We start from the raw sequence: 26,589 nt of genomic DNA on the forward strand, positions 1-26,589 counted from the left end.
GACACGTCGCTAAGCTGATGAATTGAGATTTTACAGTTGCCACAGTAGATCGATCGCATCGCGAACAAAGGATGTATCGCGTTATTGGGCTGGCTGGGACTGTTGGTATGGGTGTTTTTAGTGGTGAGCTGTGATGCCTTTGGCCGCTACAGACAGACAAACTAATGTCGTCAAAGCCTACACTGCCTTCAAACCTCCTTTGGAGGAATACCAGCAGGAGCTGAAGAGAAAAGAGTTTGTGGTCAACCCTAGCTGTTCAATGAACCTACAGCTGATGGCGGCATTCTCGTTGCAGGGAAGTTGACCTTGGACCTGATGTGATCGAAATCCTCGCACGGCCAGCGAAGGATACGATCAGCTCTGAAGCACCAAAACCTAAGGCCAAAAATGTATCTCAAACGACATAGTCAGATTTCCGGTGTGCCTGATGGCTACCTACACATATGATGACAGAATCGATGCAATTTGCAGACATGCAATACGGTGGTGTCGACATCATCCAGACTTGATAGGAGTGATGTAGTAGTGTTGAGGGTCACCACGACTGGTACTTTTTCTCGTGCGATCCGTTAACTCTACCACAATCCACGAGGCAAAGAGATAACGCTGCATGTGGCTATCTGAGGCTAACTTGGCCTGTCTACAGCAGTTGACAGACAACCTCCGATACCAGAACCAGAAAGGTAACCAGGGTTGACGCTGGAGGAGAGAAGCCCTCTGTCAGCGTATCTGAGGTCCTGGGCCGAACTCAAGAGACAGGCGAATTTATGCAAGAGAGCTGAGACGTCATTATTCGGCCACGAGGTATCACTACAATTCGAATGAATGTCTTTCATGTTGCCTCCGAAATGGATTCTGCTTGTCGATGCATAAAATCAATAATGTGTGACTTTTGATAAATCTGGAACATCCTTTGGTACGAATTTTACGACGACTGTCAATTCTAGCTGCTTTGCGCAGTCTAGCCTATTGCCCTTCACTCATGCAAATTTGTGGCCACCACGTTTGGAATAGAGACAATTGACCTCGATTGCCTGGTCCATCACTCGACCTCTTGTACGATGATATTGCTGCTTGGTGACAATGGTGGTCCGAAATGGCGGCCAACATGCTTTCCCAACCATTCTTCAGGAATTCCAAGTTTGACTCCTTCCTTCGTACTGACCCAGCGGGTATACACCGGATTGGCTTTCTGAATGGTGTCATCTTCGTCATAGGGTGATCCTGCTGCAGCCACCGCCGCCGCCGCCGCCGCCGCCGCTAAAGTCTCAGGTTTCGGAGCTGCTCCTCTAGCTTTGGAAACTTGGGGTTTGAGCTTTGGGGTGTTAGCATGAGGATGCACGAGGAACTACATAATGACATACCAATCGATTTAAGGCGGCGGTCTTCTCTTCCTGCACTTTCCGCTTTGTCAACTCTTTGCGCTTTCTGGCATGTTCGTCCTTCTTCATTGCTTTCTCTTCATCGGTGAAGAACTGGAATTGTCAGCGACGAATCTGCCCCGAAATAGTGAACTGTGAGGGGCAATACCTTTCGTTGTTGGGGTGCCATATCCAGTGCCATTAATCCACCCTGATCTTCGGGCCGGCCTCTTTGTCGTTTTGTCATTCTGCTCAAATCTGGAGTGGCAGTTCCTGAAGCGGGAGTCTCGTCGCTGCTGTCATCCAAATCATCTTCGTCTTCGTCTTCGTCTTCCAGCTCTCCTTCTTCGCCCGGGGCGTCCTCCTCTTCCTCCTCGCCCTCAGCATCTTCTTTATTGAGGTTGGTGGTGGGTCCCTCGTCTTCTTCGGAAAGTTCGGACGAGTTGTCGGCCTCATCATCATCCGGGTCGTCTTCCATTTCCCGATCCTCGACGGATTTTGTCGACCCTACATTGGCAGGAGTCATGATGAATTTGGGCCTCGCAGATTTGTCCGTGCTGGTCGGTGGCTTCAATGTAATCTTTGGAGGCTTGGGGGGAGCGTGGCGTTTAGGCACAGGCGCATCTTCCATTTCAACATCTTCGTCATCGGTACCTCCTTCAGGCTCGGCACCAAGCCGATCGAAGTCGTTGGGTTCATCCTCTTCATCTTCATCGTCGTCATCGTCGTCTTCTTCATCGTCAATGTCGCTTTCGCCGTACTCCGCATATGTCGGTCTCTGGTTTCTGCGAGTGCTCGATCTTGATGCCAGTGCAGTGCGGCGGCTGCTTCGTGGTGCATCCAAGACTTGTCCTCCGCCAAGATGATCGTGAAGAGCCTCAACTTCATTGGCGCGCATGACCTCTCGCAATTTGCTTGGAGGGGCCTTAACGGTCAATTTGAGGCTTTGTCGTCGTTCATCGGCGGAGCCGGATCCTCGTTGGACCGTGGCAGACGAAGAGCTATTCGCGGCGGCCGACATCCCGGCACGGCGGGACCTCGAGGAGGCCGGAGTCGAGGTTGCTGAAGATCTGGAGGTCTGGTTAGCTTCTTCCTTTTAAGGACGCCGAGAGCGCAACGTGATGAAATCCATGATGAGGGTTCTTTGACAAGAGAACGGGTGATGGCGAGCAGCACCGGTGCTTAAGATACGAAGAAGAATTATTTGTTCGATCTGGGAATTTGCGACGTGTGGTATGGAACGATAGGAAAATCGAACTGTGCAAACGTGGACCGAGACGACGGTCGTACGATTGCGAGGTGTTATCTCTGCCTCAGCTTGCGTCTAGTAGTTACTCGTGTCGCTCCTCCAACAGCCACCGCGTCAGTGAGCTCGATATCAGAGGCATCAAGCATATCGCACTGACGATGTCATCGTGTGTTGGCCATACGGCACCCGTTCCACTCATTTTGGGATCAAACGCATACAAGGATAAGATTACAGAACTGGCTACTCACTCATATCGGCCTGCTCGTCGCATCGAGTCGGATCTTCGGGGATCGTAATCTTCACCACTGCCTAGGTCTGACTCTTCTGAAAATTCATCTGTGGCATCGCTGATCTGACGTCGCACACGGCGGCTTCGATCTGTCATTTCTCAGGCTCGGCTAAAGGGCCTTGCTCGCTAGCTCCGCGGTTGATCCTCGTGAGGTTTTCGCGTTTAGATTGTGTTCCCGCTGCACGCTGTTGTTCGCGGATATAGTGCTAATGGGCCGCAATGTGGTCTCTCTGTTTAGATGCGTTCAAGTTAAAGACACTTCCCGCGCTTAAAGTAGGCATATCCTCTCATAAGTCTTGATGAAGAGGCGATTAAAAGGTGGTACCGATCAAGAGAATATTTTGATGTGGCTGTCCCCCTGGCCACTGTGGCTGATGTCTTCGGCCTAACAAACTCTGAGCCGAGGTTGCCATGCCTGATCGGTCGTTCAGCATCAGTTCCCCATTTTCCACAATTTTCTCCTGTGTACAACATGGCTGATCAAGACTCGAAAAATGGTCCTTCCATCCCCGAATGGCAACAGAAATACCACCAAGCCTCCAAAGAGAAAAGCACTTCCAGCGAAGCCCAACCTTCTCCCAGCGATAACCCGACACCACCTTCTTCATCTTCAGAACTGCCCCTTCTTGAACAGGCCCGTAAATTCCTCGATGACGAATCGATACGAGATGCCCCGATGGAACACAAGCTCGCTTTCCTTCAAAAGAAGGGTGTACGGCCCGACGACATAGAGCAGCTACTTGGTTCAGAACGGACGTCTTCCGCCTCCCTCTCTACTTCTAATGACTCTCTCGAATTGAAGAATATACACGACAGCAGCGAAAAACCAAGTGAAAGGGAGCAAGAGATGAAAGCGACATCCACTAGCTCTAGCGAGCTACCACAGGCGGCTACTGTTGCACCCAAGCGAGAGATTCCGCCGATTATCACATACCCAGAATTCCTTCTAAAACCACAGAAGCCTCCTCCACTCGTGACCGTGGAGCGGCTCGCCCACGCAGCCTCCGCATTCGCCGGTATTTCAGCATTGACATATGCCGCGCGTCAATACATCGTGCAACCGATGCTGGAATCCTTGACCGAGGCGCGGCACGAGCTAGCTGAAGGTACCAAAGCAGACCTAGAGACGCTCAACACAAAGCTGGAGTCCACGGTGTCTCGCATTCCCTACATCGCCAGCAGTATAATACTACAAAGGAAGAAGGACCAGGGAGATGAACTTGAATCCGTCGACTCCGATCCGACCGAACTATTCCATCGCGACATCGCGACACAAACCTCGCCTCAGCACTCTCGCTCCATGTCCCTCTCCTCCCAGGACCTTCCGGCCCCAGATCCAACCACCTCGCAGTCCTCACGCTTGCGTTCTCTGCATGGAACGCTCTCGTCCCTCCTCACCTCAACTACCACACATTTCTCGCAGGATCAGCTGAAGGAGCAAATGAGCGAGTTCCAAGGCGTGCTCACAAAACTAGAAGCAAGCTACGACCCATTCCAGGTCGACTACGGGAGCACATTTTCTAGCTACAGCAACGGAGCATTATCCGGTGACGACAAGAATAAGACCAAGAAGGCACCGGACAGCGAAATGACCAAGTTCAAGAACGAAATTCGCTCTCTGAAGGGTGCGTTCTTGAGTTCTAGGAATTTCCCTGCGGCCAGACCTACGGCACCGTTCGCACTCCCGACGAGATGAACGCGATAGACTTTCGGAGACATGAACAATGAAGCATCTCGGCGGAACTGAAATGCTGCTGGTGCCCTACAAGGGATGAAAATAAGCAAGAAAACATAGTTGGTTCCAGGCGCCAAACAAGGGATATGCCTTCGCTACATATGCGCTCCTCCTGCCTCCATGAGCATAGTCTTGAACAAAAGTCATGAAAGACTTGTATCAATCTACAGTGTCTGATGATGGATTGTTTTTTTTTTTTTTTTTCCTCCCACCGAGCCAAATTAGCAAATCCAACTGCACCATAACAAAGGTAACTCTGCTCTAGACGGTTTTGTGGGAGTGATAAAACAAATGGCTTGGAACGTTCACGCTTCATGTATGTCTTCCACCGATTGTCGCGGTATTCTTTCATCTACGAATGCATCGTAGTTCTTTCTTCGTTTCAAATAGCTCAAGCCATGATCATTCCATGTCGTCTTCATAAGAACTCGATCGATACGGCACATCATAGGTGCTGATGTCCTACAATCGCACTTCTTCACCCAGCCGTAAACACACACTAACCGCTGTTCACCCATCGCAACTAAATTCTGATTCCATGAACGACGTCGTCCTTCGGGGATCTTACGGCGTGGCTCTACACATGCCAACCAGCCTCTTCACTCCCACCATCCAGTTTCCACACTCCTCGACTTTGTTTGTGTGCACGTCCATCTGGATTTCGCTGGCGCGCGGGAAATCGCGGTTTTGCAGCGCCGTTGACAACTCGCTGATTTGCGCCACTGTGTCGGGCTTTAGGAGGTCTTCATTGTTGAGATGGTCGAAAAGAATGTCAAGGCGCTTCTCGGTATCAAGAACCTGGGGCTTGAAAGAAGCAGGTGCTCGCGCTTTTACGCGTGCCATCTCTGCCGACAGGATCTGGTAGATAGGCTGAGCTGATGGCGGAATGTGCGTGCGGTCTCCTTTAGCTGTCAGGTGTTATTAGAAGGATGATCTAAAAGGAGTGTATATCACTTACGATGTTTCCGCACGGGGGCCGGTGCAGAGCGCTTATCAGAGCCCGCAGTGTTGGGTCTTGAAGGTGTTTGCTGTGGCGGACCACTGCTGGGAGGAGGGCCGGAAATGAATTGCTGTGCCGGAGTTGGTAACGGTGGCGCAGAAGCGGACTGTGGCGTCTGTGACGACTGCGGGGGACCGTACGGGTTCTGTTTGGGTTGTTGTGGCGTTTGAGTTGGGGCGTAAGGGTTTGTAGGCTGAGATGGAGCTTGGAACGACGTTTGTTGCGGTGGTGGTGCAATCGACGGGCGCGAGGGAGGGGCGGTGGTTGTTTGACCCCCTGGCGCCGGGGCGTATCGACTAGGAGCCGTCGGTCCATGAGAAGGCGGCGCGTTGTAGGGAGATGGACCCCTAGGGATTGGTGGAGGCATTACATTTTGCCCTAACGGAGGGGACGTCACGGCTGGCGGTGCATATGCATTGCTTGCTGATGAGCCAGGTCTCTCCATGGGAGGATTTGTTGGCCCACCAGCTAGAGGGGAAGTCACTCTGGGAGGAGGGGCAGATCCTTTAGGTGGAGGTGGAACAGGCGACGCTCTTTGTCGCGAACCATACGGAGGTGCCACGGGAGGAGACGACGGCTGAGCTTGCGGGATTTGATTGAATGGGTTCGGAACAGGCTGTGGAGGGACACCGGGGGTGCCTTTTCTTGACGTCGGAGGCTTGACAAAGCCTTCCGGAATGTCGTTCCAGTTAGACATGTTCTTGTTTTGAGACGGGGGAGGGATTGAAGGTGACTGGTTGTATCTTGGCGGAGGTTGAATGGGATTCGCCTGTGGAATGCTGTAAGGCTGTGGCGTGCCCGCTGACACTCTCATCTGCTGTGGAGGCTGATAGCCACCGGCAGGACCATAAGGGTTGGCAGGAGCACTCGCTGCTGTCGGTGGGGCATATGGATTTGCTGATTGTTGCGGTGCATTGCCATGGGGAGTCGCCGAAGTAAATGTGGTTGTTGGGGGTTGATATGCAGACATTGCCGGGAGCGGTTTGTTCCTGGACGGCGTCGAAGTGCTTTGAGCCACCGTAGCTGGCGCCACAGTCTTCTTTCGGGCTTGTTGAATCCGACTTCGTGCAACGTCCGCTCCTGGATAGCTCTTTGGAAGGAGGTCGAGGTACTTTTGAGCAACGTCCAGCTGCCCGGATCCAGCCACAATGTCGGCATACTCCAGATACTTTGAGTACAAAGCTTCCAGCTTCCATTCTCCATTTTTGGACAACTCGCCATCGTGGAAATTCACCACTTTCCTGAATATGGTGACCTTCTCGATGAAATCTTGGAGGCCACGAGCGTGCAAAGAGAACGCTGATGATGCGTCTGCTTCGCTGGCACCTGCTTCTTCGTGCTCCTTGAGCTCCTGAATCCAGACGGCAACAACTTTCTCAAGCTTAGAACCAATTAAGAAGCAGAATGAGGCGTCTTTCCGTGCTACTGGCGACAGATCGTCCGCCTGTTCCTCGATTCGGTCACCAAGCGCTTCGCAGAGGTCAGGGAATTCTTGCTCATCAGCAAATGTGCACAAAGTAGCCATGACCTCCTTCCAATCCGAGAGATCGGCATTGTACACTATATCCCAAAGATTTTTGCCGACGACGGAGGCAAGGAGACGCAGGTAGTTGGGTCCGCCGGATTGCTTGGCAAAATATGCTTCTTGAGCCTTCTTGATGCAGCTTTCACCACCACAGATTGCAATCACGAGAGCGTCTGACATTCTGTTCTCCTGAAGACATACATCCAAAGCTGTCTCAAAGTGTCCCAAGATCAAAGCTCGCGTAACCTTCAGATCGGCTTCGGACTCGGTCCCAGCATAAATCCGGAACGGATTGTTAGTCTTCGTGCCCTTTGTCGCTGCTAGTTCGGACAAAAAGTCTCCATCAGCTGAGCTTGCGAAAATGGATTGGAAGCGCTTATGGGCTTTCGCGGCGCCGTTCACCGCGGGTTTCTGTTCTTCGGGCTGTTCCTCATCGAAGGGTTGTTGAAGTCCGTTGGCGGTGTCGTCAGGATGGTCCCCGAAGCCCAGATATTTCACCAGCTCTGCCCTCGGATTCTCGGAAACTAGGATCTCAATGACCTTCCAATCGGCTCTCTCTTCATCTGTCTTTGCCGATACCATTCGCTCTTCGCACAGCGATGTAAGATCTCCCGTTTGAATTGCTTTCTCAAAAGTCTCGGTGGCGTTCCCGACGCTTGAATCAACCTCGAATTTGCTGATACTGACCTTTGATGCTCGCGATTTCCCAGGATCGGATTGTCTAACGCCAATGATTCTTCCACCAAATCCGAAGGATACAGAGACAGGTCGCTCAAGCCATTTGGGAGCCTTTGGGAGGGAGAATGACGAAGTTTGAGGCTGTGTCTGAGCTTTTGAGAAGAAGTCTTCCCCGTCGGTCGCCTGATTCTCCTCTGTCTGCGTACTGCTCGGGTTGGTGTTTTGAAGCGTCTGGATCTGCAGTTTGCCATCGAAAGAAGCCGTTGCAAACATATTAGGGTTGTGTGGATTCCATCTTGTTTGGAATGTCCAGTTTGTCACGACTGGGTAGTCCCCATAAGGCTGTCCAGTCTGAGGGTTCCACAAAATTGTTCTATTATCTTTTCCGCAGGACAACAGGAGGTCATTATCTTGAGGGCACCAGGACACCGACAGGACTCCAGAATCATGTCCCCGCATTATCTTTTCCGGAGCATTGGAATTCCTCAGATCCCACACCAATATGACAGGCTCCTGTTCGAGCGGCACAGCCGTGATGAGCCGTGTAGGCTTTTCAGGGTCCCAAGCGATAGCACTGGCTGGTTTCCGCTTGAAGTTGTTGAGCGTCAAGCTCTCTTTGCGTGTCTTCATATCCCACACTGTTACGAAACCTCCGCTGCTCCCTGTAACCAGAATATTGGAGACTCTCTTGTTCCAGTCCAGGCAGTCAATGTCATCTGCCCGAGCCGCTGTACTTCCGAGTCGTATTGGTGTGTCAAGATGGTTCAGGTCTGAAATATATAATTCTCCCTTGGAGCCACCTGTCGCGAGGAAGTTCTGGATCTTCGGGTTGAATTGAAGGGCCTTGATTGCGCCACTGTGTATTTTGTTGTTGAAAAGGGACGCTCCGGCTGCACTCGTCAAGACCTTATCCGCGTCCCACAGTCCCAATGAGCCGTCATCGAAGGCTCCGGCAATGATCCCTCTTTCATGGTTATCCTGAGAAGGCGTCCAGGCAAGGTCGTGGAACCTAGAATTAGTTAAAATAGGCAGTCGCATGGACCAAGAGGGGCACCTACCCCGTCTCAGTGGGTAAAGTGATGGAAGGCTGCAATTCTTGACCCTGTTGAGTATTGTCCAGAGCGAGATCCCAAAGTTCTAGACAAGTCTCGTTGCTGAAATCGACATCGACAGCTCCCGATTTTGTTCCGGTTGCGATCCAAGACGCCGTAGCATCAGGAGACCAGGCAAAAGCCGCCGTTCGCGGAATTTCCCTGAGGCGCACCATGACGATAGGAGAGCCGATCGAGGAGGGAATGTGGAAAAAAAAAAAAAAAAAAAAAAACTAACAATTCATGCAGTAGAGGCGAAGACTGCTCCGACAGATCTAGAGAACAGGAAGATGGGTGGCTAATAAACAACTGTCCTCATAATCTGCATGGATATTCAACTTTTCTGATCTGGACACCTTCGTGTCTCCAGAGTCCGCATATGTACGTGGCCCTCTGGGCCCAAGCGTCCTTCCTTGAGCCCCTAGTGAAAACTCGCAGCTGAGTCTGACAGCCACCAGTCCCTCTATCAGAAACCTGGAGCACGTGATCTTCAATTTTCGCGCCTTGCTTGAGTTTGCCTTTTTTTTCTTTTGCGATCCTCAACCTGCCGCAGAGGGTTGGAAAAGCTACGCAAAGGTATGACAGAGGCTTCAACTCGCCCGAATAGCACAATATACGTAGGCGGACTCGACACGAGTCTCGTCACGGCTGCAACTCTCTCAGAGGCGTTCATTCCATTTGGCGAAATAGTAGATATAACACTCCCGAAGCCTGAGGCACCCTCCTCAACCGACCTTCACCGTGGCTTTGGATACGTCGAGTTTGAAGATGCAGCAGACGCAAAAGAGGCCATCGACAATATGGACCAAAGCGAGCTTTATGGCCGGGTTATAAAGGTTGCACTAGCGAAGCCGGATAGAAAGGAAACTGGAGAAGTTGGTCTTGGAAGCACAACTGCAATATGGGAACAAGTGGGTGAAACGAGTTTTATTTTTCTTTTTTTTGGTCTTGAATACCCCGCCTACTCGCCTCCGGTACTGTGTCTCTCCAAAACTAATTGTCTATGGTGTAGGAGGGCTACTTGGCCAAATATGCAACAGAGGACAAGGCGGCAGTTGAGCAATCAAAAATTGAGAAGCCAGAAGACCCCATGGAAGGTTTAGAGGACCTGGATGTTGCTGGGCCGAAATTTGAGTGAGACAAGTATTGTCTTGCACAGAACGAATGGAAAGCAAAAGTCTCAAACGAAGAGCCATGACTCGACAGGTCAGGTTGGCAAGATGGCATGGCATTAGCGGGATGCACTTCACGTTTCAATATTGGCATTCTTGTTGCCGAATTTACAACGACGAAGCCGACGCAAATCGAGCTTAATGACAGTTGGGACGTCTTGTCAGTCGAAAGCCGAAGCAGTTTGCTTGGGGGGGTTTCTGGAGCGGCCGAGGTATCGAGTCATACGGTTCGAAAAGCGGACGCGCTGGTACTTTGTAGCAAACATGCGCCGACCATGGTTTCAAAGCTCTCAACTTGGGGGAAGAAACGAGCGAAATGAGCAAAGACAATCAGCGTGTCAAAAGGACCGTCAAAGGCATTCTGACTTGTTTGGTATATACACGACCTTGCATTGTGGAATCCTCCATGCTCGGCAAACTGGGACATTCCATCTGTCTTCCATCCCTTACTGACTCATGTCCGTTGCGCCCCAAGAATTGCCATTCTCTTTAGTGAGCTGACTTCGGGGGTGATTTCGAAAGACGAAGGGTTTTGTCAGTCATCAACTTCTTGCCCATAGCGAAGCAGGCCGCGAACAAAGCGAATCTAGAAATGTATGAGCATTGTCCAGTCTCTTTCCCTCTGGATATTGAATTTGCACGTACAGAATGACAACGCCGAGGGGTAACAATTCCGGTGGAATTCTCTTGAGGTTCCGGAGTCTCTGGGTGATGGTGTGCGCTGAAGGGGGTCGTTATCAATCACTTGCTCCTGGTAGCTCTCCAATCCAAACTCTCTTACCGCTTTGGTCATCTTCCTGTAGACTCGGTCAGCTAGATTGGCTCGCGTGTGTACAAACAACCCACCTTTGTCCTGAGCATCGGCCTCGTGTTGTGGAACAGTCTGGTTTGTCTCAAAGTGGATTGCCTGAGGGCGGGCTGTCGGAAAGCAGCTGCACGAAGAGGCTGAAGCCTCAGAAGTCTCGCCGTATTCATCGCGTCGACGTTCAAGGAGTGGAGAGTGGATGTCGGTGTTGAAGAGAGGTACTCTTGACGTGCAGTAATGTTCGGGTTCCTATTGCTCAATGAAGCTCTTCGCTCTGAAGTGAGCAAATCACCAATCAACACTCAGGCATGTTGGCCTTGGCAGACACCCGAGCACTCCAACATCCTCAGGTGACAATCTTCATTCTCATTCATTACAGCTTCAGTCCCCACTGATTGAAGTTTCCTTCTGCGTGCGAAACTCACCCTGGGATTCTGTTACAGCTCCGGTGAACCAAGAGCATCTTCAAAATGGTCGAAATTGAGATCCCTGACGCCGATGAGCTCGGTGGAAATGTCACCAAGCCTTTCAAGTTCGTTACGGGTATGTTATTCTCTTGCGAACATTCGAGCCGCCTCGTTTTGAGACTTTTCTGACACCGACATAGCTGGATATGACGCCCGCTTCCCGAATCAGAACCAGTATGTCTACCCATGCTGTATCCCATACCCCCAGACTCCCGCCCTGACAGGAGACCTAGGACCAAGCATTGCTGGCAGAACTATGTTGACTATCACAAATGTATCATTGCGAAGGGTGAAGACTTCAAACCATGCAGACAGGTGAAGCAGAATCTCTCAGTAATGCAAGAGGAGGGATAAAGCTGACCGGCCCAAACAGTTCTACCTTGCATATCGATCTCTATGCCCATCCTCCTGGATTAGCCGATGGAATGATCAACGTGAAGCTGGAAATTTCCCGGTGGATCTGGAGCACTAAATGAGGCTTGCTGGTAAGCAAGGACAAGGCGAGATATACTGAAAAGAAATTGTGGCACGGACAAGCATTGTACATAGACCTGGAAACCAGCCAACACACAACTCCGTTTGTTACAACTATATTGGTTCATTGTGATTCCTGACCGCATTGGCCTCAGTTCTACATCCTCGCGACATGTGCGAGATTGCCGGTAAAGAAATTTCCATTCACTGGATTCGGTACGGAAATGTCCACTTTGTTTGGCAACCAGAACACTTGTATCGTGCCATTGAGTGGCAATTCCATTGGCTCATATTTCACATAATTGAACTCGAATCGAGTCCCGGAAGAGAACTACGACCTAACGGATTCACACGAGAACAGTTGAAGGCCTGCGATGCTGCCACTTTCAATCATACGCTCCCCGCCTCTACAAAGGGCAAATGCCCCAGGGAAGCACGCAGCCGCTTCGTGGAGATGTAAATGTTCTATTCAATGCTTGAGCTCAGGCTCCAAATGCAGATCACCCAGGACTTGCTGGTGCCCAGTGTTGTCATCAGGGCGTCTGTGCAGAACTAACACATCTTTTGGAGGTAATGTTAACGTAGGGGAATGGCATGACCATGCATGAAAGACTTGACCTTGGGAGGTTTCCCAAATTCCCCGGTGTCGTGGAGATGCCTGTCAATCCCTTTTAATCCATTTTTTATTTTTTGACCGAACTTCGTCTCAATGCTTCCAGTAACTCCGGGCGCGAGTGCAGAAGTTGAACCGCCTGAGCATAACCGTACCACTGTCTCGTCCTTTTGTGTTTCTCCGGCCAATCTGATTTCTCCTCGGTGACGGTGGCTTCGAAGAAGTGATAACTCGCTTTGGGGGCGTGCTTGGAGACGGCACTCGTAGGTCTCGTATCAGGAATGTGTCCCAAATCTCTTTCAACTTTGCAGATGATCCCGGCTTCCTCCCATGCCTCTCGGCAAGCAGCCGCCGACGCAGTAGCCTCGTCCAATTCCCAACCACCTTTAGGAAGGACCCAGCCGTTGCGACGAGTAGACTGAATCAGAAGGACCCGGGATTTGTCTGCGGACAGAGGAACCACTCCGGCCACTAGTCTCTCGCCTTTGGGACCATAACCTGGGGTCACAATGAGCTTCTGCACCGGAGGAAAAGGCGGGGAAACATGCGTTGATTGTCAGAGCCGCTGCGAGAAGTCATGGACAATTCTTTGGCCATGGCTATGGGACAGCAGGTTCGAGGGCCAAGGGCCGCACACCTGGACAAAGGAGTGGCTGGCTTTTTGGGCTTTCTTGATTTTTTCTGGCAGATATCGGGCAAAAGCGAACGTGCAAAGAGACGGTGTAGAGGGCACGTGGGAACACTGTCGAGCTGTTCCGGTGCAGACGAGGGGGGGAAGCACAGTCGGTCTCGCACAAGAGAAGGCTCTGGGATCAGAGAGGACCCATGGTTCAGCCAGGGGAATGGGCTTTGCGGTAGAGCGCAATCACAGAAGAGCCTTCAGTCCCGTGTAAAACGGGGCTGAGGGAGGAGGTTTGACGTGCAGAGCAGTCTGAGATCGGGAGCAGCCATCATTTGTAGTTTTTTTGGCAAGTTTAGTTTGGGTGGACACGAAAGAAAAGAGTAGCGGCGGTTTCCTGGCGGCGAGGGCAAACTTTCCACGCAACCGCACTGTAGCGCCTCTTCCATCGCACACGTCAAGCAACTGGCCGAAGAAAAAGGTCTCCATTAGTCTCCCGCCGCGGTGCTGATTCTGCCGGCGCAGCTCTCGACCCAACGAGCCCTTCCAGGGATTCTGGTTCGCTGCTCGGCCTGCAGTGGTTCCTTGTCGGTTCCTCGCATGCCTTCGGCGGTTGCTGTCTTTGCCCTGAGGAGCACACGATGAGAACACACGTGCCCATTCCCACGTTTATACTGGTCTAAATTTCTACAAGATACCTGCGACTTTTTCACGACTTCGCCCAACGGCCACCCTCCCCAACACCTCCTGTCTGCCTCCAGTCTGCTCACGCGAGCGCCTGCGATCCAATTGTGGGGGTTGTGAAAAAGACTTTCAACTGCTCCTCCAGGGTCTAGCGCGCTGATAGTATCCTCAATTGGCCGTCGCCGCCCTTGTCGTGTGCATATCCCACCTCATTCTGACCGTTTCCTCTCCGGTTTGATATCTAATGTGAAATTGTCATTCTGCGTTCGCCGGTCAGGTGACATCATATCTCCCTCCCCGGCACGAGCAAGCCATCAAGCATCGGCCCCCTCGGCTTTCGCCTCTTGGACGCCCAACGTCCATCCACGGTAGCGAACTCCGTGTAACGGGAGGTTCACATCTTTTCTGATTCGATCTCTACAGGGGAATCCCTCCTGGGTTTGAAGGGTTCCCCCACGAGCAAGATGACAAACGAAATCTCACTCTTGAAGCCTCTCGGTAAGTGGTCTCTATTGAGCCGGCGTGGGCCGAGCCGCCTGCTTCGAATTCTGTTTCTCGTCATCGCAATATTGGAACCTGGCCAGCGCGTCATGAGGACTATCAAATGCCTGACCGGCTTGCTGACATCTGCAGGCTATCAGAAGAAGAATTCTTGTGGATATTGTAAGAATGCTACAGGCAGTATGTCCGATCCCACCGGCTTCGTCACTCATTCTTGTGACTATGTTTCCATTGGTTGAAGACTCATCCTTACTTCAGGCTCGTCATATTACATGTCATGCGACAACATGCGGGTAGATCATTATCAGGAGCTGATGGATCGGGGCTGGAGACGATCAGGCTCATTGTTCTACAAACCTGATCTGTTGCGATCATGCTGCCCTCACTATACCGTTCGGTAATGGGAATTCGCAGCGGATGTGATAAGGAGTCGCAAACTAATGTTTGGCAGCCTCAACGCCTCCGAATTCAAGGCGAAAAGGGGTCAACGTCGGCCGATAAACCGATGGAATGACTTTGTGCTCGGCGCGGAGTACAAGCGAAAAGCTGCTATGTTGTGCCCTCAGAGCAGAGAGTCAGTCACACAAGATCGGCGAAGAGATTGCCTGCTGACTCCTGCAGAGAGAAGCGTCGATTGAGAAACAAGTTTGATCTACTTACTGCCGTCCGCAAAGCGGAATATGACAATGTCAGTCGTCCAGCCGATAAAAACACAGGGAAACCGATCGAGCCAGCCCACAAGTTTGAAGTTAATCTCGAGGGCGACAGCTTTACGAAAGAAAAGTATGAACTGAGAAGTCCATTGACCGCTCGTGACTAATACACCGGCAGGTATGACGTCTTTCTCAAGTACCAAGTAGAGGTTCACAAAGATCCCGCCTCTCGCTGGAAAGAACCCGCCTTCAAACGATTCCTCTGCACGGGCCTTGACCGAAAGATACTCAAAATTGGTGGCAAGACACTTAAATTGGGCTCTTACCACCAATGTTACCGACTGGATGGCCAGCTAGTTGCTGTTGGCGTCCTTGATCTTCTTCCCCACGCGGTCAGCTCTGTATACCTGTTGTGAGTTCTCCTAAATCTCTATGGATATGGTATATAAGCTCATCCTCAAGCTATGATCCCGAGTATCAGCACTGGAATTTCGGGAAGATAAGTGCCCTTCGCGAAATTGCGCTGGCCTTGGAGGCAAAATATGAATACTACTACATGGGTACGTCCAATCCCTGCCTTGGTTCGCTCTAATTTACCAATTCAGGGTATTACATTCACTCATGTATCAAGATGCGGTACAAGGCTGAATTTTCTCCCAGCTACCTACTAGGTATGCCTTGTCACAACAATAATTTGCAGGATTCTCAACACTTGGTCCAGATCCCGAAAGCCTCGAGTGGAATCTTTTTGATGACAACTATCGTCGAGAGCTAGACAAAAGACCATATGTGTCTCCGTCTCATGACCGAAACTTTGGTGTGGATCCTGCTCTTAGCAACAGGCACACAGAGTCAGATACAAAGTCGTCTTCCGCCAACGAAGGTACCAGCAACACCCCTGAAACAACCAGAGAGAGAGGTCAAATATTTGCGGATGAACAAGATCTCGAGTTTGATGAAGCAGCCAGCGATGAAGAGGATGCAGAAATACCGGAAGGCTCTATGTTTGATTATCAAATACCGGGTGTGCTTACTAAGGATGAGGTTCAACGTCTAGATTTAGACCACTGGCGTTTACTCGTGAGGAATGCTTTGGTCGAATTAGAGGTGAGGCCCCTTTTCGAAGCTATCTGATAGCGTTGTCACTAATAGTGCCACAGGACTTGCGCGGCTGGGAGGAATGGAAAATTGATGATCCCGGTTCGATTAAAGGAATCGCTGCCGAACTGATTGCGGCTACTGGCCCCAAGCTGCTCAAGAACTCTGCACTTGTCCTATTCTAACCAAAGCTGGTTCAATCATTGGATACTGGAATGATTCTCGCCGCGCATGCCGGCGCGTATAGAATCCCTGAAATACGACTTTTGATACTCATCATCAGACTTTTAAAGACTCGGCAATACAATAGCAACTGTACTGCTCCGAAGTTGTGTCATCTTTGAAGAGGATGGACCTTCGCAACACTACTTGAGCGAAAAAGATAGGATTAAAGGGGAGAACACTAGGTATTCTGTCAACATCTTGTCGAACTTATGTCACCGATCAAGCATTTTTCGAGCCACACAGGAGCATTGGTCCCTACAAGGTAGTACTACCAGCAAAACGGCGTCGGATATATTTCGGAACAGTCTTTTGCTGAGAACCGGACCGGTCTATCTACATGAAGGATTTCGCTGAGACTTTATTAGGGCTCATGAAGTCATATTCAATGCAGTTGCAGATTGCAGAGTCACGGCGCAACAAATGACGTATTCCAGCATTGGTAAATCGCTGCTCAAATCCACCAGGGCTCTCTTACTCTTAACTCCAATCAACACCAGATGAGCAGCGGACTGCTTTCTCTGCACGGGATTGACACAGGACTGGCATAGGATTGGCACAGGATTGGCTCTTCAAGGCTGAGAATCCCAAAATACCTCCGGGCTCGATAATATACATTTCTCAAATGGTAACCACATCTTGCCTTATGCTGGCCTGGTCCTCTAACAGTACGGTGCTCGATTCTTACTTATTCAACTAGGATTCTCTCCCCCTCCTATCTTCGTTGGAGAATCCCCGGTTATCTGGCTCTGCAGAGCCCTGATCAGGACCCCTTTTCCACTTTAAAGAGGCCCAGCCTTCCTTTGTACGCGCCCGTGCAGAGACAGACCCCGCTAGATTAGTAGACGTAAAGAAATCCATTCACATATTGCAAGCCCAAATATATATTGGATGACCAAGGTGTATGATATCGTCGTGACCAAGCAAGTAGTCAAAGGTCGTGTTTGGCAGAGATGTGAGAACAGACCCAGAAAGGCAAGTCCGGCGAACAAAAATTTCGAGCCCGGAAGGGAGCATGGGAACCCAGTCGTGTGCTTTACTTTCAAATAACCACTTGACCTCTGTTCCAAGCAACCTTGTCCCATCTCTCCTTCTTCCTTTTAATACTTACATCCTTCACCTCACTGTCATTGTCAAGAAGATGCTCCGGAAACAGCTGCTGCGCCAATCGCGCACGATTCCAAGATCCTTGACAGCGCTGCCGTCAGTACAGCGGTTACCATTATCTTCTGCATCCTTCATTTCCCCTCGAGCAGCCGCCCCATCCTCTCTGTCATCATGGTTAGGTCGAAGATGGCAATCTACAGAGGCCGAGAAAACCCCTCCCGAAGAACCTCCCCCGTCCACAGAAGACGCCAAATCGGCAGAAGCAGAGGAAGATCCTCTGAAGCAAGAGCTCGAAAAGAGTAGAAAAGAGATAATAGACTTGAAGGTACTTAGCATCTGAATTATTTTGATGCCGATTGAACTTACACTCGTCCAGGACAAATATCTGCGCTCTGTCGCCGACTACCGCAATCTACAAGAACGGACAAGACGAGAAATGGAATCCGCAAGGCAATTCGCCATCCAACGGTTCGCTACCGACCTCCTCGACTCAATAGATAATCTTGACCGGGCCCTGTCATCCATCCCCCCAGCCGCCCTCGGCAATGCCGCGGCAACATCCGATACCTCTTCTGATCCCAATGTCGCCGCATCTAGTGAATCCACCTCCGAGGCGAGCAAGGACCTGGTAAACCTATTCTCTGGGCTCAAGATGACTGAAGAAATCCTGATGTCGACCTTGAAGAAGCACGGCCTTGAGAGATTTGATCCGATGGAGGGTGAAGGCCGGAAATTCGACCCCAACACCGATGAAGCAACGTTCTTCTCCAAAGTTGAGGGCAAGGAAGACGGAGATGTCTTCTTCACCCAGAGTAAAGGCTTCAAGCTGAATGGAAGAGTCGTGAGAGCCGCTAAGGTCGGAGTGGTGAAGAACTCTTAAACCTGATTCTTGGTTACCCTCTGAATGGGGGAGGAGCCAAGAGGACCCCAAACTCAGTCCGGGCCTTCTCTGGAGATTGTTGCCAAATCTCCCCAGTGTACAAAAAGCTTATCAATATTTTATCTGCCTGTTATTCACCCGGCACAAACCAGGTTGAATCGCAGGCAAAAGGGGAGAAGGGAGGGGAACGAAAAATATGTTTTCACATCTCTTGGTCTCGAAAATGGAGGAAAGTGATAGATCATGATCCAAGATTATCCCGATCTTCGAGGAATCGCGTGTGGTACGACGGCTAACATGTTCCGTCTCAGGAGGAGCCACGGATTGCAGGAAAAGGGGGTTTTGGTATATGAGACTGGGGTCTTCGGTGTCGTATGACATGACAGACTGATGTTATGATTTCTTCAACCAAGCCCTTATCCGACAAAATTCTTACCTACCTGCCTGCTTTTTTGCTCAGCCTCTTGCTTGTACAAATACCCTCTTCTATACTATTACCACTCAATAATAAGGTAGCCGAGGTGCAGCATGGAACAAAATTACTTGCTCTCGAAGAGAATCGACTTCCGACGATAACTAAACACTGCCCGAATTTCATTCACGTCACAATCCTCCTCTGCATCTTGACATTAATACACAACAGGCTTCCGTTCCAATTCCAATTGCAGGCACGCCTCGAATTCTTGCCGCCCTCGTCTTGGAGTGAGGAATATAGTTGAGTGGGATTGTAAATTTGCCTTCTGATATTTGTACACATGTGCCATTGAAGCGAGCCAAGTCGAATACTTTTGTCATGGAAGGTTAGTCCCATGGCTTCAGATTGAGGAAACTGTCTCATCTATCCCTAAGCAACAAAAAATCACTATTAGTCGTTGATGATCTGTGATTCAGAGTAGAAGAAACAGGTCAATCGCTGAAGGAGGGCTTTCAGATAATGGTGCACCACATAATCAAATCACCTGAAGTGATCAGATGGGGTTGAAACAAATCGATAAATTTGGCAATTCATCATAGGACCCTTCGCAAACAGAAAGACGTGGTGAGAGGATTACCTTCCACATACCTTGTAAAATTTCAACCCGTCAGCGAGTTTAGAAGGGCGGTTTAAAACTGTCAATACATTATTTGACCTATTTTTGAGGTCCCGAAGACGAAAACAAATGGGGGGGGAATGATCTTCTCCCGTTCCCATCGACAACTTTATCACCTCATCTCGACACCGAACTGCGACACCATCCTAGCAGCAACCTCTTCATGCATCTTGTTGACTTCTTCGTTCGTCAAAGTTCGCTCTAGACTTCTATAGTTGATTCGGTAGCACAAGCTCTTTCGACCGGAGGTGGGATGTACGAATTCATCGACCAATTTTACATCCTCTGCCAAGCTTCCAGCAACATCCCGAACCACCTCCATTATATCATTTTCATGGAATGCCGCAGTCTGTGCCTCGGTCGGCGACGCCTTTCTGGAGTCCCCTCCCGCAGCTGCGGCTGCGCCAGATGACGACTCAGTCCAAACCGGCGAAGCTGCTGCGGGGGCTGGGTTGATCCAAAAAGCCATATCCTTGTAGCAAGCCGGATATTTACTGAAAGGTTCAAATTTGGTGATTTTGCCTCGACAGAATTGTTTCAAAAAGCGCGGGTCTCTGGACCAGAAGAGACGAATGTCGGGAATATCGAAGAGGAGCATGGCGAATCTTTCGACTCCGAGGCCCCACGCCCAGCCAATGCTGTTTTTCAACCCGGCCTTGTTGAGAATCGGTTGCTGGACGATGCCGCAGCCGAGAACTTCGAGCCATTCCCCTTTCCAGAGGACTTCGAGTTCAAAACTCGGGCTTGTAAAGGGAAAATAAGCCTCCACCCATCGAACCTCTCCCGGTCCACCCATCTTGGTTCCCAAAGCCAAAGATTGTTGAGAAGCACGGAAAATCTCATCGACGAGAATTTCCAAGCTCTGCTTTAGGTGCCTCGCCACATGATTTACTTCGGTTAAGTCATGCTCGAGTTGTATGGGATTCCGTTCGCCCACAAAATCTTTCGCTTCGTCGTATACTCTGAGCTGATGAGCAGGCAGTGGTACCATATCCTGACAGATCCTGCTTGCTCGGACCTTTTGAGCTTCGAATCTTGGGAGATCATTCGGGAGGGGCCAAATCTTTGCGCCTTCCATCTGGTGGAAGACCGGGAAATGACTTTTGTCGATGCTGTCGCGTCGATACACGTCGGCACAGATCGTGTAGCCGGTTGTGGTATTTTCGTTGGCCAGTGACTGGAACGCCGTGTGCTGATGCGCCGATGTATGAGTGCGTAGAAGGTGGTTGGAGTTAATGTAGTAAGTGTCCGTCCGCGAGCGGCCCGGGTGATCTGCTGGAAATCCCAAAACATCAAAATTCTCGTGGATCGTCACCACAGGACTTTTAACGGTGAAATGGTGGAATTCGGGGCTTGGAAAACACGATTCGATAAGCTTGCGAGTGATACAAAGCGGGTGGTCAGGTTCGTCGTAGAGATTGCGACCAACGAGGTTGAGGATGGAATTCGAAACATTGCTTGTCTTGTCGAAGATATAGGGAATTCCCAGGATTTTAGCACCAGACTGATATCCCTGAATGATGGTATTGTCCTGATCCGACTCTTGCGGCTTTTGCTTGATGTTCAATCGCCCTCCATCACTCTTAGACTCAACCGTGGCTGTCTTCGAAGGGTCGACCTCTCTCGAGCCCTTAACAGACTGTTCAGGGAAAGGATGTTGTTGCTCTGCAGCTGCCTGAGAACTGGACCATCTCGACGGGACGAAAATCGCAGGCGTCGCAGCTCTGTGAATAGGGAGGGAGGTTCTCGCAAATCGAGCCGCTCGCACAAAAGCGCCGGTCCTTAAGAGCTGCATTGAAAGTAACGATATCGAGTAACGGGCAAGAACACACCCTTTACACCCCTTGTGCTGTTAGCGTATGGCCGTTGGTGAGCGAGAAACGAGAGCGCAATCCAGGAGCTATGAATTTGGGGGACTCTGAATGGTGTGTGGCCCAGCCTCGGTCTTGATTCTGCATCTCGGAAATATCGCTTCTCGAAATTCGGGGCCGTTCCCGATTCTCGGAACCGGAGCCGCTTCGTCACCATCCATTTGCAGCCCTTTTTTTTTTTTTTTTTTTGACTTCTCTTTCTTTCTCAGCGTCCTTAACGTCCACTTAACGCTCGTTGTATCCCTTCCCTCCTGTCCTTTCGTTCTTGTTTCTTGCTGTTGTTTTCCTTCGTGCTCTCGGCGATAATTGCCAATGGAGCCATGTCGACAACTGCCTCCCCTATCGCGAGTCATCGTGTCGAGCAGAAGGCGAAGTCCAAGCCAAAATCTGCCGCCGTGGTGCGCTATCCGTTCTGGTTTGGTGGAAGTGCAGCCTCAATGGCTGCGGTAGTGACACATCCTTTGGATCTAGGTAATTGGAGCTCGAGATCTCCTTCCAGAAGACACAATCTAATCTCCAAGTACAGTCAAGGTCCGTCTGCAGACTCGACTGCCACAAGCCCCGAAATCCATGCTTGGAACCTTCGCATACGTCTTCCGAAACGAAGGCGTCCTCGGTCTCTATGCTGGCTTATCCGCCGCCCTCCTCAGACAGTTGACCTACTCAACTGTGCGATTCGGGGTATACGAAGATCTAAAAGCGCGATTCGCACCGCATCCCACATCCGAAAACCCCAAGCCGAAACCATCCCTTCTGGCTTTGATCCTGATGTCTAGCACAGCCGGATTTCTGGGCGGTGTTGCGGGAAATCCCGGTGACGTGCTGAACGTGCGCATGCAGTCTGATGCCTCGAAGCCACCCGAGGCGCAGCGGAACTACAGGCACGCACTGGACGGGCTGATACGGATGATCCGCGAAGAAGGGCCCGTGAGCCTGTTCCGCGGCGTAGAGGCCAACTCCACGCGAGCCTTGCTGATGACGGCGTCACAACTCGCCAGCTATGACGTCTTCAAACAGGCCTGCCTGAACAAGCTGGGCATGTTAGACAACTTTTTGACGCACTTTGCCAGCTCGCTGGCCGCTGGGTTTGTGGCGACTACCATTTGTTCGCCCGTCGATGTGATCAAGACGCGCATCATGAGCGCGGGCGGCAAGATCCCGATTCTCAGCCTCCTGTCCGAGGCAAGTCGAAAAGAAGGCCTGCTGTGGATGTTCCGTGGCTGGGTGCCGAGTTTCATTCGGCTAGGTCCTCAGACCATTTGTACCATGGTGTTTTTCGAACAGCATAAAAAACTGTACAGACGGTGGAAGGGGATTGATAGCTAACAAAGATTGAGCCATTCTTGGTGCGGTGCTTTTCTTTTCTCGTTGCCCAGTCGGCGGGGCATCACGGGAGTTTCATGGTTGGCACGTTATCAGCAAACGCTCTTACAGCGTTGTGGAAACAAAGGTTGGCATCACTATAGAATTGGACCAGGGGTTGTAGCTTGAAGTCCTGGACGTTACTTGTTTCACCGAGCAAGCGTTCAGTCACCTCGGTGACGCTCTCGATCTAGGAGTTTGGGGACGATGCACAAAGCAACTATTTGTGCCCTATATCAAATTTAAATGTTGATATCCATGTCTCCAAGGGACTAAACTCCAATCCATGCATGGTTATTAAGTTTTGATCCGTTTAACCTATACAGTCCCTAACCCAGAAACACCCGCTTTCCATGCGTAGAGATTTACTAGACGTAAATTCACGATTTCATTAGTTCAACTGGTGGCCGAGCGGTATGGGCCATAACTCGCTTCCCCGGGGCTTCCAGTTCAACGTCCGAGTCATCTTCGGTCTCGAGCATGACGGCCGGAAGAGCTGGGCTGTCACCATGAGCCTTGGGGTCATAGATCAACGTCGAGCTTCGGCTCCGATGTTTCTTTGGTGATGAGTCTGTGGGAGAATCTTCAGCCGAGATCCCCGAGAACACCTGTGCGCGTGTTGCCTTCAACTTCTGCAAAGCCTCAGCTGAATATTGCATCTTGGACTCATCTTCAGAAGAATCTTCAATGGGGGTGGTTATCTTGCCACTCAATTTCTCTAACTTGGATGCTAGATCTCCGGCGTGGACTTCTTTGTTCGGGGGATCTTCACGCCTCATCTCCCAGCCGATCGGAGGACTAGGCGGAGGGCTGATGAAGAACAAGCGTCCGGCATCTGGACGTTCAAGATATTTCTTTTCATCGCCGATTGGAGTGGGTTCCCCAAAGTAGCATTTTGCCACGGTATTTCCCAGGATCGCAGATCCGTCGAATACTTGACGCACAGCGATTGCGGCATCGACGTCGTAGAATGAACAGATGATGCGGTGTAAGGATTTCAGGGGCGAGAAGGAATTCAAAGGCGCGATCTCGGTGATGTGCTGTCTGATCGTAGCGAGAGAAGCAGGGTGGAAGATCTTGGGGTCATCGAGACGAGTGATCAGGAGGGTGTTGGAGGGGGGTGCGGGTTGCGAAAGTGGTGGTAGGAAGGACAGGTCGAGAGAGAGTGGAGATTGGTGCCGCTTATGAGATATTGAGGCCGGGGAGGAAGCGGTTGATGTAGGAGGAGAGTTCGACGAGAGATTTTGGGTCTGGATAGGAGGAGTCTGTTGCGGTACTTGTGCCATGTTGCGACGCAAGATATGTTGTATAAGGCCGACTTGAAGGTGATGGATAATGAGTCGGGGAAAGACGTTTGTATTTGAAGTAGAGAGGGTCAGGAGAGGTGGATCTACAAGTGACCAGTCCAGTCAGCGAGGCGCAGTCAACGTCGCGGCAGACTTCAGTTGGTTGCTTTGACGTTTGGGGAGGATTCGAGAAAGTCGAGGAGCGGAAAAGGCAAGTGGGATGCTGCGCAGCGGAGAGGCCGGGGCCGGAAAAAGAGTTTTTCCTGGGGCTTGGCTGAGGCTGAGTCGCCATTTTGCCCCCATTTCCCATCAATTCCCTTGCCGTCTCGGCAGCACACGCAAGCACACCCAATCCTCTTCCATGCGAGGCTACCTGGCACAATTGAGTCTCGTGGCTGGCGTCCGATCGGCTTCACAAGGCTCAATTTCCTGATCGGGAATTATGAAAACCTCGGTTCTCCAACTAATGCGGAGAGAGACGTCCGTTCATTTTCCTCCGCAACATCCACCAAATACTCGTTGCGATAATATATAAGGACGCAAATCTTTCAATTTCGAGAAAGATAGTATAAGCTTCGGTGTATGGATTCCTATTAAAGCTGAAGTATATACATTTAATATCTTCCTTCCTATCTGTCTCTGCATTTTCCTTTTCACCGGGCTTACTTCTACTACATAGATAGCGACCATGGCTCCAGTGGCGACTGCTAATGGCTATGGAGGAACATACCTCCCAGCTGACGGGAGTACTGACCCTGACTTATCCCGTCACGAAAAAAGCCCCATAGTCAATCACCCATCTCCAGAGGATGTGACAATCCTCGAGCAATTGTGCGGGACCCGCAAGAAGATGCGCATCGCAGTCCTTGGCGCAGGCATGTCTGGCTTGAACTTTTTCAAGTTTGCCGAAGAAAGACTCAAAAATGTGGAAATAATCTGCTATGAGAAGAACTCCGATGTCGGTGGTACTTGGTTCGAAAACCGATATCCAGGCTGCGCATGGTAAGTTATTTCCATAAGTCGATAATGGCGGCGAATATGTCATTTGTTGTTGCGTGGTTGACTTTCAAAACCTCTTTGCTTTCTATGTACTTCCCACAAATCCAGTGAGATCAATGTGCTAACATGAGCCCCCAAACGCGCGTAAAGCGACATTCCCAGCGTTGTATATCAATTCCCTTGGAGACCTTCTCACTGGTCGAGATACTATTCGTACTCTCCCGAGATATGGGAATATATCAAAAAGGTCGAGCAGGAAAACAACTTCATTGAGAAATACGTCAAACTCCGACATCGAATTGCCTCTCTTTCCTGGGATGACGGGACCGCTCAATGGACCGTTCGGGTACGAGATCTTGAGACCGACAGAGAATTCGAAGATCATGCGGACATAGTCATTGACGGTGGGGGCGTCTTGAACAAATGGAAATGGCCTGACATCCCAGGTCTTCACGATTTCAAGGGCACACTTCTTCACTCCGCTCAATGGAATCAAAACACAGATTTGACCGGCAAACGAGTCGCGCTGGTAGGTGCAGGGAGCAGTGCTGTGCAAATCCTGCCAAATATCTACGGCAAGGTCGAAAAGGTCTACACGTGGATTCGGAATAAAATCTGGATCACCGCGGGATTTGCTCAGGCATTTGCAGGCAAAGACGGCGCGAATTTCATCTACAACGATGAACAACGCAAGCTGTTTGATGATCCAGATGAGTTCTTGGCTTATTGCAAGATGATTGAAGGAGAGCTCAATCAGCGATTCAGTTTCATCATCAACGGATCCGACGCACAGAAGGCAGCCCGTGAATATTCCGAAAACGAAATGAAAACTCTTCTGAAGAATCGACCCGAACTATTGGAAAATATCATGCCTACCGATTTCTTTGTGGGTTGCCGCCGACCAACCCCCGGGAATGGATACCTCGAGGCCCTCACCGGGGAAAAGACTGTTCCATTCCACACTCAGCTCCATCAAATCACCGAAAAGGGGTTTATTGACCCTGATGGGAACGAGCAAGAAGTGGACGTCATCATCTGCGCAACAGGATTTGACACTTCGTACAAACCCCGTTTTCCGTTGATTGTGAACGGATCAGACAAACGCGAGGAATGGAAAGATCATCCCCATGTTCCGTCCTATCTTAGTTTGGCACTGGCGGAGGTTCCAAACTATTTCATATATGGAGGAGCCTACTGTCCTTCTGCTCACGGATCATTTTTCCCCCTCATCCAAGGGTACTGCGATTACACAGTGCAAGTGATAGAAAAGATGCAAATTGAAAACATCCGTTCGGTCCGGCCGAAGACCAAAGTGGTGGAACACTTCCTGCGACACGCTGATTCCTTTCTCAAACGAACAGCATGGACGGGTCCTTGCTCGAGTTGGTTTAAAGGTGGGAAGATTGATGGCAAACCAGCCATCTACCCAGGGTCAAGACTCCATTTTCTTCGCTTACTTGAAAAGCCACGGTTCGAAGACTATGATATTGAATATGACGAACCAGAGGATATATTCAGCTTTTTTGGTAACGGTTTCCATGTTTGCGAAAGAGATGGGAGCGATATTACATGGTATCTGGGGAAGCCAAAGAGAGAGGTGGATTTGGACAAGATCAGAGGTATCATGGATGGCTTGAAAGGTATCGAGATGAAAAGGCTGTAAACGGAGAGCGTAGATCTCTCCTGCCAGCCTTGTCAGTGCAAACACCTTCAAATCTATACGACGAGCTCCGCTGTTCACTTCAACTACACCTTTT

General features: G+C 50.5%; 13 protein-coding genes across 13 annotated transcripts; 7 read left to right on the forward strand and 6 right to left on the reverse strand.

Moving 5' to 3' along the window:
- Positions 1 to 1,042: 1,042 nt before the first annotated feature.
- On the reverse strand, positions 1,043 to 2,995 carry Z518_07587 (uncharacterized protein; the record flags this gene model as incomplete). The annotated part of the gene is made up of 4 exons (XM_013415716.1): positions 1,043 to 1,315; positions 1,365 to 1,475; positions 1,531 to 2,431; positions 2,859 to 2,995. 4 exons carry the CDS (start codon positions 2,993 to 2,995, stop codon positions 1,043 to 1,045), a joined length of 1,422 nt encoding a protein of 473 aa, XP_013271170.1.
- A 376-nt stretch (positions 2,996 to 3,371) lies between these two features.
- On the forward strand, positions 3,372 to 4,595 carry Z518_07588 (uncharacterized protein; the record flags this gene model as incomplete). The annotated part of the gene is made up of 1 exon (XM_013415717.1): positions 3,372 to 4,595. One exon carries the CDS (start codon positions 3,372 to 3,374, stop codon positions 4,593 to 4,595), a length of 1,224 nt encoding a protein of 407 aa, XP_013271171.1.
- A 603-nt stretch (positions 4,596 to 5,198) lies between these two features.
- Z518_07589 (uncharacterized protein) lies at positions 5,199 to 9,104 on the reverse strand (the record flags this gene model as incomplete). Its single annotated transcript, XM_013415718.1, has 3 exons — positions 5,199 to 5,542; positions 5,593 to 8,846; positions 8,896 to 9,104. The coding sequence occupies 3 exons, from the start codon at positions 9,102 to 9,104 to the stop codon at positions 5,199 to 5,201; spliced, it is 3,807 nt and encodes a 1,268-aa protein (XP_013271172.1).
- A 402-nt stretch (positions 9,105 to 9,506) lies between these two features.
- Z518_07590 (uncharacterized protein) lies at positions 9,507 to 10,066 on the forward strand (the record flags this gene model as incomplete). Its single annotated transcript, XM_013415719.1, has 2 exons — positions 9,507 to 9,839; positions 9,941 to 10,066. 2 exons carry the CDS (start codon positions 9,507 to 9,509, stop codon positions 10,064 to 10,066), a joined length of 459 nt encoding a protein of 152 aa, XP_013271173.1.
- Positions 10,067 to 10,589: 523 nt separating this feature from the next.
- Positions 10,590 to 11,075, reverse strand: Z518_07591 (uncharacterized protein; the record flags this gene model as incomplete). Its single annotated transcript, XM_013415720.1, has 4 exons — positions 10,590 to 10,686; positions 10,746 to 10,821; positions 10,882 to 10,897; positions 10,947 to 11,075. The coding sequence occupies 4 exons, from the start codon at positions 11,073 to 11,075 to the stop codon at positions 10,590 to 10,592; spliced, it is 318 nt and encodes a 105-aa protein (XP_013271174.1).
- Positions 11,076 to 11,375: 300 nt separating this feature from the next.
- On the forward strand, positions 11,376 to 11,844 carry Z518_07592 (uncharacterized protein; the record flags this gene model as incomplete). Its single annotated transcript, XM_013415721.1, has 4 exons — positions 11,376 to 11,448; positions 11,513 to 11,546; positions 11,606 to 11,687; positions 11,746 to 11,844. The coding sequence occupies 4 exons, from the start codon at positions 11,376 to 11,378 to the stop codon at positions 11,842 to 11,844; spliced, it is 288 nt and encodes a 95-aa protein (XP_013271175.1).
- A 685-nt stretch (positions 11,845 to 12,529) lies between these two features.
- On the reverse strand, positions 12,530 to 13,056 carry Z518_07593 (uncharacterized protein; the record flags this gene model as incomplete). The annotated part of the gene is made up of 2 exons (XM_013415722.1): positions 12,530 to 12,935; positions 12,983 to 13,056. The coding sequence occupies 2 exons, from the start codon at positions 13,054 to 13,056 to the stop codon at positions 12,530 to 12,532; spliced, it is 480 nt and encodes a 159-aa protein (XP_013271176.1).
- Positions 13,057 to 14,352: 1,296 nt separating this feature from the next.
- On the forward strand, positions 14,353 to 16,199 carry Z518_07594 (uncharacterized protein; the record flags this gene model as incomplete). Its single annotated transcript, XM_013415723.1, has 9 exons — positions 14,353 to 14,443; positions 14,522 to 14,660; positions 14,715 to 14,837; positions 14,885 to 15,046; positions 15,095 to 15,328; positions 15,379 to 15,476; positions 15,522 to 15,587; positions 15,638 to 16,023; positions 16,077 to 16,199. The coding sequence occupies 9 exons, from the start codon at positions 14,353 to 14,355 to the stop codon at positions 16,197 to 16,199; spliced, it is 1,422 nt and encodes a 473-aa protein (XP_013271177.1).
- A 1,178-nt stretch (positions 16,200 to 17,377) lies between these two features.
- Positions 17,378 to 18,223, forward strand: Z518_07595 (uncharacterized protein; the record flags this gene model as incomplete). The annotated part of the gene is made up of 2 exons (XM_013415724.1): positions 17,378 to 17,668; positions 17,720 to 18,223. 2 exons carry the CDS (start codon positions 17,378 to 17,380, stop codon positions 18,221 to 18,223), a joined length of 795 nt encoding a protein of 264 aa, XP_013271178.1.
- A 1,203-nt stretch (positions 18,224 to 19,426) lies between these two features.
- Positions 19,427 to 21,109, reverse strand: Z518_07596 (phenylalanine-tRNA ligase; the record flags this gene model as incomplete). The annotated part of the gene is made up of 1 exon (XM_013415725.1): positions 19,427 to 21,109. The coding sequence occupies one exon, from the start codon at positions 21,107 to 21,109 to the stop codon at positions 19,427 to 19,429; it is 1,683 nt and encodes a 560-aa protein (XP_013271179.1).
- Positions 21,110 to 21,505: 396 nt separating this feature from the next.
- Z518_07597 (uncharacterized protein) lies at positions 21,506 to 22,511 on the forward strand (the record flags this gene model as incomplete). The annotated part of the gene is made up of 2 exons (XM_013415726.1): positions 21,506 to 21,656; positions 21,712 to 22,511. 2 exons carry the CDS (start codon positions 21,506 to 21,508, stop codon positions 22,509 to 22,511), a joined length of 951 nt encoding a protein of 316 aa, XP_013271180.1.
- A 416-nt stretch (positions 22,512 to 22,927) lies between these two features.
- Z518_07598 (uncharacterized protein) lies at positions 22,928 to 23,833 on the reverse strand (the record flags this gene model as incomplete). Its single annotated transcript, XM_013415727.1, has 1 exon — positions 22,928 to 23,833. The coding sequence occupies one exon, from the start codon at positions 23,831 to 23,833 to the stop codon at positions 22,928 to 22,930; it is 906 nt and encodes a 301-aa protein (XP_013271181.1).
- A 688-nt stretch (positions 23,834 to 24,521) lies between these two features.
- On the forward strand, positions 24,522 to 26,495 carry Z518_07599 (uncharacterized protein; the record flags this gene model as incomplete). The annotated part of the gene is made up of 2 exons (XM_013415728.1): positions 24,522 to 24,835; positions 24,983 to 26,495. 2 exons carry the CDS (start codon positions 24,522 to 24,524, stop codon positions 26,493 to 26,495), a joined length of 1,827 nt encoding a protein of 608 aa, XP_013271182.1.
- Positions 26,496 to 26,589: the final 94 nt, after the last annotated feature.

The sequence above is a fragment of the Rhinocladiella mackenziei genome, assembly GCF_000835555.1.
Source record: "Rhinocladiella mackenziei CBS 650.93 unplaced genomic scaffold supercont1.5, whole genome shotgun sequence".
Taxonomy (NCBI): domain Eukaryota; kingdom Fungi; phylum Ascomycota; class Eurotiomycetes; order Chaetothyriales; family Herpotrichiellaceae; genus Rhinocladiella; species Rhinocladiella mackenziei.